The sequence below is a fragment of the Epinephelus moara genome, chromosome 21 (genome assembly GCF_006386435.1).
Source record: "Epinephelus moara isolate mb chromosome 21, YSFRI_EMoa_1.0, whole genome shotgun sequence".
Taxonomy (NCBI): Eukaryota; Metazoa; Chordata; class Actinopteri; order Perciformes; family Serranidae; genus Epinephelus; species Epinephelus moara.
The window spans coordinates 6,540,990-6,556,371 of NC_065526.1; the positions used below are offsets into that span (position 1 = coordinate 6,540,990).

Consider the following 15,382-nt stretch of genomic DNA (forward strand, 5'->3'; position numbering starts at 1 on the left):
GCCAAAGAACAACAACAACAGAAATCTTTTCGCCAAAATATATTTGTAATATCTCTCTGACCTTGTTGTTTTTGCCGTGAAGAGCTCATTCTGCCGTTAAATCACGTTTCATTCCCGTTTACCGACATGTTGTCCGTCATTCAAATGAATCCGGGCGGAAAACCTGATGGCCGGAGGTTCCGGGGGAAGCATAACAGTGACCACTCACAGCAGCCGACATTGTTCTGCTGACTCTGATTGGCTTACAGTGCTGTCAGTCTCGTTTTGGTTCTCATGAATCAAACGAGGTGTCAATCACTCAAATCAGCCACAGTCTTTTTTGTTTGTTTGTTTTTTTATTGAAAGATAGATACAAACAAACAAGGCACAGAATAGACATACAAAACCACATATTTTTTGCCTTGGGTTGAGCAAGTTCAATATGAAATGCAAAACATAGCCTACATCATGAACCTAATTATAATACAAACATAATACAAAATAAAATAAAAAAACAAACAAACAAAAACAACAACATAAAAAATAAATCGCAGGGGCCATCTCATATTAACGTAAATGTTTCTAGTAAAGAAAATAATTTAAGGGCTTTCTTTTCTTTAACAAGACTCAGGGACTTACTCGAGAGTTTTAGCTCATTCCTCCAATGAGTCAAACACGGTTTGGTCTTAAAATATCTGCATTTGTGAATGAAGAACTTTCCCAATAACACCAAAGTGTTGAGGACAAAGTCCACATTCTTATTTTCACCAAAAACACCAAATATAATTGTCTTCACTGTTAAAGGTAACTCAGTTTCCTTGGACTGTAGCCAGCTCTGCATCTCGCTCCAGAAAGACTCCTTGGACTGTAGCCAGCTCTGCATCTCGCTCCAGAAAGACTGCACTGAATCACAATGAAAGAAAAGATGTTCCAAACTTTCAATTTCTCTTTCACAAAAAACACAATTCAACTCAAAGTTAAACCTTAATCTTAAAAATTTGTTCGTTGGGTAAATTTCATTTAAAATTTTGAAGCTGACCTCTTTTACTTTAGAGTGGAAATGAAATATAATTTTTTCTTATTTTCTTAATCTTTTCCACTTCAAATTCCTTGAGAATATACATTCTTTTTAAATCGGCCAGTCTGGGGCCGTTAGTGGCCGTTTTGGTAAGGAACCGGAACCAGGGCGAGTGAGACAGGATCCGGAATTCGATGGATGCGCCTTTCCGTCAAAATAAAAGCACCAAGCTAATAAAAATGCGGTGTAACTTTTTAATTTAAANGTGAATAGAAACCAGGCTCTTTGCCTTACGTGAAGAGCCTGGTGACGCGAGGCTAAATCGGCCAAGCCGTCACGGAGATACAGGCCTCCAAAGCTCAGAATAGAAACTCAGGTTCAAATGTAGTAGGTGCATATTGGTCAGTTTGGAGTGGGAAATAGAGGAAAAAAAAGTTGTATGTGTATATCCTAAACATCAGTAGGGATTTACAGAAACAAACAAAAAATGAAAGATATCGGATTGTACATGACAAAAATCACATGCAAACATGGTGCAATTTTGGAGGGCTCGCCTGAATTTTCTGTACTAAAACCTCTCTAATATTGTTCTGCTTCACTTTATCAGAATCAACCTTTGGAGAGTTAATGTTCACATATTGTGCTATGATTCGAAAGAGGTTTAGAGCTGCTGCTGCTGCTGCATCATTCCAATGGGATACTCATCCTGGAAATGCTTTTTTTTTAGGTGAACCTCAAAATGTTTCATTTGTGCTGTGTGCCATGATCTTCATTTACTCTTCACATACAACACATTTACTGATATTTACACATCTTAACAAATCTCACAAGTGTTCCCTTTACCATGACACCAAAAGTATTCAAATAGACCTTGTGGTTGCAGAGATATATTCATTTCATTATGGGTATGCAATTTTCAAGCAGAGTCCTATAAAATAGGCTAACTAATAACTGAAGCTGTCAGACAAATGTGATGAAGTAAAAAGTACAATATTCGCCTCTGAGATGTAGTGGAGTAGAACTTTTGTTTTTAATGTTCACCCCTGGACTCCTTTCTTTCTCTGACACCTTGTGCCCCCACTACTGTAAATAATATTGTAATACTAATACTGTAATACTGTACGTACAACACCTACAACAATGTATGACAACCCAGAACATTCAGCAGTATTTTATTACTTTAAACTTTGGTGTAAAGTAGACTTGTCAATCATATTAAAGGGACAGATGGTTTTGGAGTGAGTTGCTCAGAGTTGGAGATATAGGCCATAAAGATGAATGCCCTCTTTTGAATATAACTGAGCTACACTGCACTCAGCTTGTGGCACTCAAATAAATAAATAAATAATACATTTAAAAAACTCAATGGTGATGTCTCAAGATAATCCACAGATCTTGACTATGAGCAATTTCATGTATAAACTATTTTCTTTCTACTAAACTATACCTGCCAATCATATCATTACCTCAGAAGAAAGTGTGCATCTTAGTTCAGTACTGTTAGCTAACCTCATGGCTCAGCCGAGGAGGACGCCATTAATGTTTAAATCTTGTGCTGTCATGAGGATGAGCCTCTTGTCAATAAGAAGATGCATGCTTCGTCCTCTTCCTCTGTATCTACAGCTGATATCTCCAACACTTGACAACTTACACTGAAACAATTTAGATTGATAAATATAAGGCAAGAGGAAAACATATATGTTTGATTTAGGGGTGAAACAGCCTCAACTTCAGCTGTAGGGAGGACTAAGCATAGAGCTCTTTGCATGCTATCCCAGTGGTTCCCAACAGTTTTGGCTTGTGATCCTTGAAAGCAATACAAAGTCAAATCACGATTCCTCATCAGAGATTTAATTTTTTTTTCGAGGCTCAAATAGGTAAAATCATCAATAGTGTTTTATGAAGCAGTTATATGATTTTGTTCTTCTTTCCTAACTTAAGAAGATAAGAAGAGGATCATCTTGTCACACATCAGATTCTAAGTTGCAGGCTGCAGCTACACTAACCAGCAGATGTCAGCAAAACATTGCTGAGCTTTACTGTCATACTCCCTCATTTCGGTCCTGCCGCAGAGCCTGGATGTATTATGACCTCATTAATAGATGAACAAATCAGCAATGCTTTCTGAATGTGTGGCTCAAAATCTGAATTTTTATAAAATAAATATCAGATAATCTCGGTGCAAAAGCATAAACAACCTCTACATTAAGTGTGAGTGGTGTTAAAGCCACTGTGATTGCAGTGAAACCCTCATAGTATGAGTATATAGTGTGTGAAGGGCAGTAATAATAACAGATTAAGACAGAGATATTTATACAACAAATATGATGTTAGATGTTTTTGTGACACATTTTATTGCCTTGTTTTTGAGGTGGAAAATGAAGCATAAAGACTGATACTGTATACAGTATCACTAAGTCACTGAGTCAAGATGGAACTTTCTTTTATAGAGAAAGTGTTGCATTTGATACGCTGGTGGTAGTTTCATTTCTCTGTAAAGTCTTTTTTGGGGATGTTCGGGGCATCAGTTAATGAAACTGTCCGCTCCAAAGCTTCGACTGAAGGGCGAAGGCGATGTCACTTGGAGTAACGGCTCATGCGGGCGGAAAAACTGAAGCCTGACTACAAATGATGTGGCTTCCTGCAGAGGGGGAAACACCATGGCAAATGTGTGAATGTGCTTTTCTTTTTTTGTGTGTGTGTGTGTCTTTTTCTTACCAAAATGTGACTCTCTCATTCTGCTTCCCTTTGTTTGAAAATAAAAAGAGCCCAAAGACGAAACAGCACAGCAGACGTGAGTAGTAGAAGATCAACGTGTTTATTTCAAAATAGATCATATGGCAGTTTTATATTAATCAATCCTCTGATAATCTGTATCCCTTGTCATTATTCAGATCTTTTGTACAAAATGCGGAACAATTTTCTGTGGTATGCACTTGTTTTGTGATTTCCTGTGAAGCTCTCTCTGAATGTTTTACTGTAACTGTAAAGTGTGACGTGAAATTGGTGTGCGTGTCTGTGTTTGAGTCACTGGTGTTGTAGGTGGGGGAGTCACATGTTTTATCCTGAGTCCATAAATGTCAATTCCTGATAACAGTAATACTGTGACACACACATGTACCCGCCTACCCGTCTTTACTACACACACACACACACACACACACACACACACACACACACACACACACCCACATACACACACACACACACACACACACACAGTGTTTACCACAACAGCACACTGTACGTGCTGCTGGTAACATTTTCACTGTTAGGATTTGGTTTTGAATGAGTCAAATGTCTGATAGTGAAGTAATGTGAAACAAAATTTCACTCAGTGCAGAATCAGACTGAGATGTTGGAGGGGGAAAATTGATTCAGACACCCACACACACTTACACACACACACACACGCACACACACACACACAAAGAAAAACATTCCCTCCTGTGATTTTGGTCAGACATTTGAAGCCATTGTGAAAGTGATGTGGTTTAAGTGTGAAGGAAGTAAATGCAGAGATCGAAACTCTGGACCACAGACGAAAAACATAACAAAACCTTTATCCATTCTGCTGCAGCATCAGCCTTAAGGACTTCAGCAGCACAGGGAACTGCAACACTTTCACTATTAGATATTCACGTCTTCTGATAGATTCCTAACTAGGTCGTTGGGATCTTGTTGGGGTAGTTTTTGCGTGCACGTTACATCCAGTGTGTAAACCTCAACAGAAGGGAACTCAGGGTATCTCTGGCATGGGAACCAGGGAGCTCCTCCCTGGCTGAACTTACACCCAGACCACAAAGGTAGTTTTTCTTCCCATTTGTGAGGCCTAAAGTTTCAGGTCAAGAGGAACAGGTACGGTTTTCTTGCAAGTTACGGGATGAGTGTGATTTTTCCACTCAGCCTCTGTCAGTCCAGTCAGGTCAAGGCTGCCTACTCTTTGTAAGTGACACTGAACTTCAGGCTTATGTAGCTGTCTGATAACATGATGCAAGCCAGCAGTCCCCAAATGGTTTTTGCATGTGAGAATTAAATACAAAGCACTTGCATAGGTTTGGTTTAAACACTGGGAGTGGTACATAAAAAATGGAGGAAATTTTGAGTGTCAAACTTAATTTGCTTGCATTCTAGTGAATTTCTATTCACCACTTTGTTGATTTTCTGCATTAATTTATGAGGGAAATGTCTTTCATCACAATAAAAGTCCCATGCTACTTTCATGTTTTTATTTGAGGGAGGCAAATGCATGTTCTAGACATCGAAGGGGACATGTCCCCTGCATCCCCCCACAAAATCTACACCTATGACATGAAGCCATGTGTTCTTGTGAGGTTTCACGTCTATAAGTTGTTAGCAGATCAGTCAATTAAGTTCAGTTTTCAAATCAGATTGTTTCAGAGACATGAAGACGTAAAACTATTTGATGTTTTAAAAGACAAAGCAAGAAAATAAAATGACCAGAGAAAACAAATGCTTTACGCAGCAAATCTTAATTTTAATATATATTTACTATCTCTGTAATCATCTGGTGACTATTTATACTATTTATATCTCGTGACCCTTGTAGGTGTTTTGTTTAGCTTGACGCAGTTTAAAGGAATCAGATATTTTTAAAAGCTGACCAGATTCAGTAGAAATAGATTTTCGTAAATGCGTCCTGCAACATGTGCAGCTGCCAAGAGATAAACAATTTATGATAACAGCTTCCTCTACTACACCACCAGACCACTGATAATATCACTTTCTCTCAAACTCCAGTTGTAGTAGTAGTTTTCTTTCTTTTTTTTGGATTGAAACCCAGAATTGAGGTCTACAATGGACCAAGCACTGATGTTGCTGACTGTTCACTTGCTCATCTACTGGAATTTTGTTGCATCAAGTACTGTATCAATAAAGGTTTTGAATCACACGAGACGCTATGTCAGCTGAGCTGAGAAGGCAGAGTGCGTGTGACTGTGCCACTTCACGGTGTGAGTGCCACAATCACATTGTCAACAGCTACCTGTGAAAATGCAATAAGTATTCATTCATGCTCTGTTTTGTCCCTTTGACATACAAGTGTTTGTCTTAGGGGCCATTCTTCCTGTGCACCTGTGCTAGTACTTCCTGTCTCAGTCGCCCTCTGCTCCCCTCATCCCCCCACCCTCAAACCGCATCCTTCACACTGTCACAATAATACTTGTAGAGAGTGCAAGAGAGAGAGAGAAAAAAAAAACATTACTCCGCAGTCACAGACACAAAGACGACAGCGCATAGGTGTGCAAGTGAAAACGACAGGGTCTTCCCCATCTCTACCCCTCGGCACCATGACAGCTTCTACCATTTACAGTACACAGCAGTCACAAGGCATGAGAAACGGTCAGCAGTTTGCATTCGCTTTCATGCCCTTGCACTCGTGTGTGTGCGTGTGTGTGTGTGTATGCTTGTCACTCCTGAATATGCTGCACAGGTCTCTGGGAAGGATAGTCGATTGTTGGAGATGTGTTCTGTTCCTGGATGTGATCAAAAGCCCGCAGGTAGTGGCCATTGTTCTGCTGGTAATAGTACACCAGTTTTCTGGCAAACGCTGGCTCCACCTAAAATGAAATTAGGTCTGTGTATGAAATGCGTCTGTTACTGCTGCATTATGTTATCCATACAAAGGAAGAGAGCAGTGTCTAAAGAATCAGTAAACTTAGAAGAAATGAAACTTAATGTGTTTTCAGGTTTATTTTCCCCGCCAAAAAAGAATTACAATAGAATAGCCAATATTATCACCAATATTATCACAATACTTCAATCACAATACAACATTATTGCGATTTTAAATATGCTGCGATATGCTGAGTATTGTGATAAAATATATTGTGATATATCGCAATTTATTACTTTTTTTAAAACTGTAAATTATGTCCAAAAGGAAAACTTTGTCAGCATCTACAATTGATTATATTATTCTAGTGGGCGACCTAAAGTTGAATTTGTACTTAATAATTTCTATTAAAAAAAATCAATACTTAGCACTGTGTGACGATACAATATTGCCATACAAAAATATTGCGATACTACTAAATCGATTTTCACTTTCACTTTCATTTTTTTAAATAATACGTAAAGTATGCATTTAATTTATTTATTTACTATATTTTTTATTATCTATAGTCCATAAATTTGAATTGCATTTATTTCTGCTTTGCTAGGCATTTACCTGTCAGACTCAACGACTATTAATATGTTTATTTAATTCAATATAATACATTAATTTACATTTTAATACATTTGATGGTAGTTAAATGCAGGGTGTCTACAAGTATAAAAAAGCTCAATTTAAGACCTTTTTAATACTACTTTAAATTAAATTTAAGACAAAACTTGCGATGGAAATACACACCAAAAGAGAAAGTATCCTCTTTCCAATTTAACACACTGATGTCGATACAACGTAAGCAGTAAGGTGAAATGACAGTGATGATACTCTGTTCTTACTGCACAGAAAAAATAAGCTTACAAGCAGGCTGGCTAGCAATGCCTTATTTTAATGATGCAGACTCACTGCATGATCAAAGTGTGTAAAGGGGGTAAAAATAGAAGCATTATGCACATAAGACGTTGAGTCAAAGTCTGTTACCGCAATGACCAGTGTTTCCCTTCTGTGAAAATAATGATTCCTGTAGTGCCAGCACTAGAAATGATCCTGGTGGTATGACTTAAAAAAACACCTGAGACCCATCCAATGTGAGCTGCAGACAATTTAACACCCTTTAAGGCCTTTTATTTTGTAAATGTGTATTTAAGATATTATTTAAGGACCATGTCAACCTCCCTGAATTGCATGAATTCAACTAGATAAGCTAATCAGACTACTTTTTTTGTCTTTTATCTTCTTAATGTACAATATTTTTTATCATCTTGTGATAAGAAAAGATAATAACTTGTTCCTATAAGATAGTTACAAGTATCTGGTGTGGCAAAAGGTTTAAAAAAATCACCTTCTGGGACTTTGGGGTGCCATAATAATCATTATTTTACATAAAATCTATATTTTCAATTACAGATAGTAGCCAGGGAACATTAATGAGTAAATTAAGCTTTAGTTTTAGTTAAAACTAGCCATAACTATCTCAGCAGCTAACATGAAATAGCACACTTGCTTTAGCTGCAGTTAATGTGGTTTGACTTAGCTCTGTTTTATGATAAGTGCCAAATATATAGGCTGGTGCCTTTTGCATTTGTAGGGTAGTATTTAGGTCTAATTACTAAAAAAAATTAGATTTTATGGTGGTTAGAGTGATAAATTACAACATTCTTTCACCCATTGAGACTGTAATAATTAGTGAATGGATACCTGTGCTGTGATCATCTTCCTCGGGCGCTGTGGGTCCGGGTACTCGTCTCCAAAACATAGCACCACCTGGTATCTCGGTAAATGTCGGCCATTATGGGCAAAATCCTGAAGCTCTGAGAAAAGAAAAGCAACGACAAGAAATGAAGAGGCGTACTACCCACAACAAACTTATCAGCATGTCACGCTTAAAATATTGATTCAAGAAACAATCAAAACCCCAAATTGCTCACACGACACTTTCCCTAATCGTTGTGACTTTTCTGGAAACCATTGATGTGGATGATGGAAATTTCAGTGTGAAATGGTACAGAAAACACCATCTTGTCATACAGTGTGATGGACCACAGGAGGTGGGTGGGGACTCCACACACTTTGGCCCCCTGCAGAGAATGTGACTGGCTTTTGAGTGCTGCTTCAACACTGTGAGGGACTTGCCCAGCTGAAACACCTGCGGACTCGCCTTTGTCGTAATCGTTATCATCACAGCCATTATCAACATGACCACAACCGTTGTCAGACTGTAAATAGCTGAAGCAGCATAGTCATTATTGCATAGTTATTCTTATCACTTGAAGAGTTTAATGAGCAGTTAAGGCCAAAGGGCCACAACACCATGGCCACCACTACTGTCATGTCGTTTGACCTACAATCTGTGACAAAAATGAGTTCTGAAAACATCTTCCACAAAATATTCTGAATATTGAATACCTCCTGTAAAATGTGTGGGACTCCCAATGCCTTGTGCAAACACTACTGGACAAAATACTGTAAACACTTTCAGTGTTTTCGAATATAATATACCGACACTTTCAACTTTGGGCTAAAACCATTTAATTACCATTAAGCTGACTCCTGTAACCTTAGCTGGAAAATAACTAAGTACATTAATTACTGTACAGGTTCAAATTTTTCATACAAAACATATTATTATCCTACAAAATATGATGTTTCGCTGTCGATCAAACTGTATATAAAGTGCTTTAAATTGCGGCTCACATGGTAACACTTTACATTAAGACAGTGGTTCCCAACTGCTCCAGCCACGGGTTCCAGATTTCTGCTCAGTCATTAGTTCAAGGTCTACACGGTTAAATACATTCAGCGTCACACTTGCGTTTGTTGCCAAGCTAGTTTGCTGTCTCTGTCAAGCAGCTATCCTTTACTCACTCACTCTACAGCAGGAAACGACGCTTTAAAAATGCAGCTGTGTGCTGGAAATTCGCTGTACTTTTTACAAACTTGTTTGACATGTTTGCAAGTCACTTTTGGTCCATTCAGAGTGGCAATATGACCCACTTTGGACCGCGACCCACCAGTTGGGAACCACTGCTTTAAGAGGTTATAATTGTTGGCAAATACTTTACATTAATTCAGTAAATTCAGGACTTTAATTTTATGATATTGCTACTTTTCTAAGGATAGAGGGTGTCACGCTGTGCCCCTAGAGGTGATTTTGAGAAGGTAAAAGTCTCTGTGATACAATCTGAACAAAAACTAGGGCTGTCTGATATGCAAAAAATGATATTGCAATAATTTTGACTGGGGTATGCGTCGCGATTTTAGTGAGAATGGTCATTTTTGCATTTAATTTGAACTGAAAACAATATATAAAAAAGACGATAAGGTGATTTTTCCGGGGGTCTGAACCAAACAAGCATGTTCCCTTCTGTCTGGAATATGATAATAATAAAAGACGAGGGCATCTTTGCAGCACCACAGTGTTTCATCTCTAATGGTGTGCTGTGACACATTTTACCTTATCAAAAAAATGTCAGTGCTTCCAATTTGAATATTGCACTTGGCCAACTTACAATTTCGATACTATTCCGATTAACTGTGCAGTCCTAACAAAAACCTAACGTCTTCCTGCCTCGTGTCCAAACTGCATGTGTGACACTTCACAAGATATTAGTGCTTACCAATAAGGAATTGCTGGGTGTCGAACAGTTTGCACGGCTGCTCCTTCTCCAGCTTGTTGGGTTTGTCCATATATGGAGCCAGAGGTCCTTCCCAGTACACTCGTCCCTGGCAGAGGCGCTTAGCGTACAACCCATCGGGCGTCATCCACAGAAGCACCCCTTTCTCAAGTATGTTAGGAAGCATCTCAGCGCCCTGCCTCTGAGACTCTGGGTACGGGAAGGGAAAATAGATCATTTCTGCCCCGCTGTGAAGCTTGTCGTCTGGGCATGGGGAAGAAGAGGAGGAAGAGGATGGAGAGGAGGAGGAAGGAGCGGTGATCCGACAACCATCTGGGCTGGTGGTGATAACCTCCTTCACCAAAGACTCTCTGTAGTATAGGGACACATGCAGGCTGAAATCTAGAAGAAAGATTCAAGCATTAAGCAGATATATCCTTGTAGGAAACTCAGCCTCACAGCCTGATTAGATGGAGGCCTTGAAATGTTAAGCATATATAAAACTTCTCAGTAACCTTATCATTCCAAGTATCTTTCTAACCCTCTCTCTTTTTAATCTATCATGTGATAGATTAAAAAAAACCCTCTCAATACAATATCCCGGTCTGCTGCTCTGAGCTCAGAATAGGGAAGTAAGTAGGTGTTGAACAAAGTGTTTGTTATTTCTTATCTGCGAATGCAAAATTTTTTTTAAAATAGTAAACAAGCATGACAGCAAAGGCCTGTGTGCATCTGTCCTTAGACGAGCCCAGGATTATTCTTTACCTGTGTGTGTTGTTACCTGCATTATTGTCCATTGTATACACAGGTGGTTGGGATTCTGAAAGGTAGGTGTGGAAGGAGAGCTGAAAACCTGCACAGAATAAATTAACAAAATGTTTGGTCATGATTAGATTAGACATACTGGATGCCAATATGTGAATATATGAAAAATCCCATTAAATAAATGTATTGAAAGCTTGGATTGAGCAGGCACAGAAGTCATGCTTCACACATCTTCACACAAGTTATACAAAAAAACAACCAGCCCATCCACATAAACAAATTAGGCACTTTGCTGCACGTACCACTGATCAGTAGTGCATAGCTGCTAAACCAACCGCCGCCTGTTTCTCAGTCACTTCGCTCCTGCTTGCTCTTCGGCCTGCGCTTGTATCAGCATCATGGGGACTGCACATGTTTGTCTTATCATAACGACATCATTTGTGTCCCAGAATTTGCCTCAGGTTCTTGGGCATCACAAGCAACATCACCGAACTCAAATGCATGTTGTTCTTGCATGCTGTCCTGACCAAAATAGCTGGCAAATATGTGTTTATTTCCTTTAAATAGTGTACATGTACTGCAGTGTTCTTTGTTTAATCATTTGCATTGTACCATGCAAAATGACTTTACAGCTACGTTTAGCTAGCTTTATTATTTGCACATCAGAAGATCAAATTAATATATATGGACACAGTAATTAGCAGTTGCAGTTAGTTTACATTAAAATTCAGTGTATAATTCATTGATTAATGCTTTCTATAGTAATTTCAACCTTGATATTGCTTCTATGAATAGACCTAACGCTTTAGTGAAGTGACAGTAAAGCTCCTTCAACTGTTTGGTGCCTTACTTGTTTACAACCACAGGCTTTTATGGGGTTTACACATGACCCAAACCTAACCTTTGTTTCTTGTTTCTACATAAAAATGTGAGCGACTAAACAGTCTTTAAACTTTTGGTTGTGACGTTTTCTTTCCACCTTAAAGATCAAACTTGAATTCTATTGTAACCTTTATATGAAAGGTTGTGATAACCTTTAAACTTGGCAATCTACAAGTCGCTGACACTACGTTATGACCTGCCAAAGCCTCCGTTCATGGATGGATCAGAGCATTAAACAATGAAACAAGCGTGATTACAAACTCTCTTTACATTTTCATGAGTGAGGCTACAACTTCATTCCATCTCAGACTTCTCGTTTGATAAGAAGAATAACAGGATGTCACTGCTATAGGTGCCTGTGGCTGAAAATTGATGCCATTATTTGGCTCGTATATGTGTGAAAAATGCTATTATTCTAACCTAGATTAAATTTAAGATAAAAAATTGCATCATGCTTTGTATCTGCTGAGCATCACAGTCACACTTGCATACATGAAATCTATCTATACTCTCTATCTCTTACCATTTTCTGTATGTGACCCCGGCCAGGCTCGGCTGAACGGCGGTGGGTAGTGGCACTGACCGTACTGCAGCTCTGCATGTGGCCCGTGGTGATGTGGAGGTGGCAGAGGTTGTTGCTCTGGGGGTGAGTAATCCCTCCAGTCCCTTCTCTCCTGAGAAACCATATAGCCAGATACCTGAGGAAGAACCATAGGGATGGTCAGTAAGATAAGATGTCAGTAAACCGGCACATCTGCAACCAGTAATAATGCACGTTCATTTATTTGCTTGGACCAGGCTAAAGCATGCAGCAGCTGCAACATCTGCTGACCTGGTTGTGCAGAGACGTATATGGAGGAACATAGCCGAGGGCATTTACATGTGATGGTGTCTCCTCCACACTCATCTTCATCCCTGTAAATGTACAAAACCAGACTTGTCAGATAATTTGTGCGCAATATTAGCCATGCTTTGCTATGAAGACATTGCAATGCAAAATGATTTTACATCTTTGAAAATAAACCAGGCTCATAACAGAATTTCATTGTGCAGATTTGCAATAAACTGAGAGCATGTGAGACACAAAGTTCCGTGAACCTTTCTAACCTGATCCATTTTAGCAGCTTCAAACTGCAAATATGTTTTGTGCACTTGTGAGCTCCTGCTATTTTCACCGAGGCAAGTGCCAATCTGAATCCTGTTGATTTCAATTTGTTCACTCAGATAGCAAAAACTGCTCTGGTGTGACAAAAACAGTCGAATGATGGCAGAGACTTAGTTATGCAAGGCTGGAGGTCGCCTGGCTGTGTTATGTGCACCCTGCGCTTAGTAACCGAAGCCCTCTAAAAAAAGCACTACGGCCTTTTTGGTACATGCTTTGGCTTCCTTTGTGCTTCCTGCCTCATCAGAAACAACTGCAGTGGTGCATATGTATGTGAAAATTTGCCAATAGTCTGTAAACAATGTGAGATGCTTTGTGAGACGCAGCAGTGTGGTGTATATGCGAGTGAACTATTGCAACAGCATGGCTTTAGATTTCACTGCTCAAATGTGAACCATAAACTATTTCACTCACCTTGTTTCATCTGTCACCACGTACATGGGTGGCTGAATGTAATTCTCACAAAGTGCACTGCATTCTTAATGGATGATAGTCAAACACACTTACCTCTTTTGGCTCCCTCTGGAATTATTCTGTAGACTTTATAGGGGTCTGAGATGTCCAGTTGGCTTCTTTCCACTAACTCATCAAAGTCATTGCTTTTATTGAGAGCACAGCGTAGTCTGGTTTTCCATGTGGGGGGATCTGGCTTGTCGACCCCTTCCTTATATTTTCCTTTAAACAATGCCCAGGCCTGAAACAATCATTGAATAGATTTACACTTCTGTTTTTGCACCAAGAAATTTAAAAGTTAGGGCTCTGATTAATTAATCCATGAACGCATCTGTTCATTTTTAGCTAGAAAACCATTTGAAGACACTAATACAAGTTTAACAAAACCTAAATCACCTTCTTAGAGTTACATTATTACATTTTTGGGAGTTATTCATATGCAATGGAGGGTTTAAAATGTGAGAGGCTTCAGGTGCAGTGTGAAAAGTTAAGCGGGGCAGTCTGACCTTGAAGAGCGCAGCATCCTCCTCTCTGTTATAGTCTTGTTTCCCTGCATGTTTCCAAGGAATCCTGAAGATGCTTTTTTCCTCATTTTCCCAAACCAGTCCAGGATACCTCTGGCTGTCAATCTGATCAATCAGCCACTGTCTCAGTTTGCCGTTGCCGCAGCCGACTGCCAGGCCACTGTCCTCATCCATGTTCATCTCTGTAACTAAAACAGAAGGTAACAGAAGTCACACTTAGTTGAAGCAGATACATTTTATTTTTTTGGCTGTAAGATTTATTTATTTTTTTAAATTAACCTGAGTCTGACAAGAATAAGATATTATGGTCAAGTTATCATTGTTACAGTTGCTAGGTAAAATTGCTCCATGCTTCTCCTTTGTAATATCAGGAGCAACTTAATGCGCACTGTAGTCATCTGAGCATGGTTTTGACACTTTTGGCCATGCTGATTTCAAGTTGCTGACTTATAAAGGAAGGGTAAGATAGTAAACGCTCAAGTGTGTCATTGATTTTATCAGGTTTAGCACAGTTTTCATCTCTGGCAGAGAAAACTAATGTGACTCACTTGAGTAACACGCACAGCTATATCTTAATTTTAAGAGTTTTGACACAACTACAATGCAATGTGGAATGCATGCTAATAAGATATCACATGTTTGTTAATGTCACCAATTAAGTAGGTCATTAATTCAACTTTAGTAATATTTAAGATTACTTTAATTGCCAGAAAGTCTAAGTTGAAAGACAAGCCTGTTATCTTTACATTTCACCTGCCAAACTTGATACTGTACAGATGAGTGATTGAGATCAGGCATCTTCCCCTGCCTCAAACTGCTGCTGTTAACTGATACTGTTACTAATTAACTTACAATGTTAAAAACATAAGTCATTCATTTAAAAGGAGCTGCTGCTGCTGCTGCTTACCGTTGATCATGTGAGCTCTCCCCGCTGAAATCTGTTTTGAAGCCCTTGTTGTCCTTTTCTTAAATGTTAGCACATCTTGATTTGCTACAGGGAGGAGCCTGTCGGGCTCTGAGAAGTTCAAGAGGAGATGCGCAGCAATCAGGCGCTCATTTCTGTGAAACTCGGCACCCACGCAGGGCTTTCGGTGGGGAATCCCTCTAGTGACACCCTGAGCAGACACCAGGATGGAATGGAACACTTACCTGTGCACATTACCAACCTCCCCCCCCCAAAAAATATTTCCCACACATATTTTTGGTTTTCTCTTGAAGCCTGTGAGTGCAAACTAATTTCCAGTGACAGCTGTTGACTACAAATTTCTGTAGTCTAAATTGTATTACAGGGGAAAGACTGAATTGAAGCATGAGCAACTAATATCAGAAGACACATGGCTGAATCCAACATATAAT

The 15,382-nt window shown here is 39.1% G+C and overlaps 1 protein-coding gene across 1 annotated transcript; it reads right to left on the reverse strand.

Moving 5' to 3' along the window:
- Positions 1–4,137: 4,137 nt before the first annotated feature.
- Positions 4,138–15,004, reverse strand: irf4a (interferon regulatory factor 4a). Its single transcript, XM_050033223.1, has 9 exons — positions 14,934–15,004; positions 14,009–14,214; positions 13,557–13,743; positions 12,720–12,802; positions 12,411–12,585; positions 11,022–11,093; positions 10,244–10,642; positions 8,325–8,437; positions 4,138–6,576 (listed from the first exon to the last, which is right to left on the reverse strand). Exons 1-9 carry the CDS (start codon positions 14,941–14,943, stop codon positions 6,427–6,429), a joined length of 1,395 nt encoding a protein of 464 aa, XP_049889180.1. The 5' UTR covers positions 14,944–15,004; the 3' UTR covers positions 4,138–6,426.
- Positions 15,005–15,382: the final 378 nt, after the last annotated feature.

What these genes read in the sequence shown, in the direction of transcription:
- irf4a (XM_050033223.1), bottom strand. An exon ending in GGGGTCACATACAGAAAATG is followed by an intron (nt 11,094 to 12,410) that starts GTAAGAGATAGA and finishes TATTCTGTGCAG; the next exon opens with GTTTTCAGCTCTCCTTCCAC. An exon ending in CACCCAGCAATTCCTTATTG is followed by an intron (nt 8,438 to 10,243) that starts GTAAGCACTAAT and finishes TTCTTTTCTCAG; the next exon opens with AGCTTCAGGATTTTGCCCAT.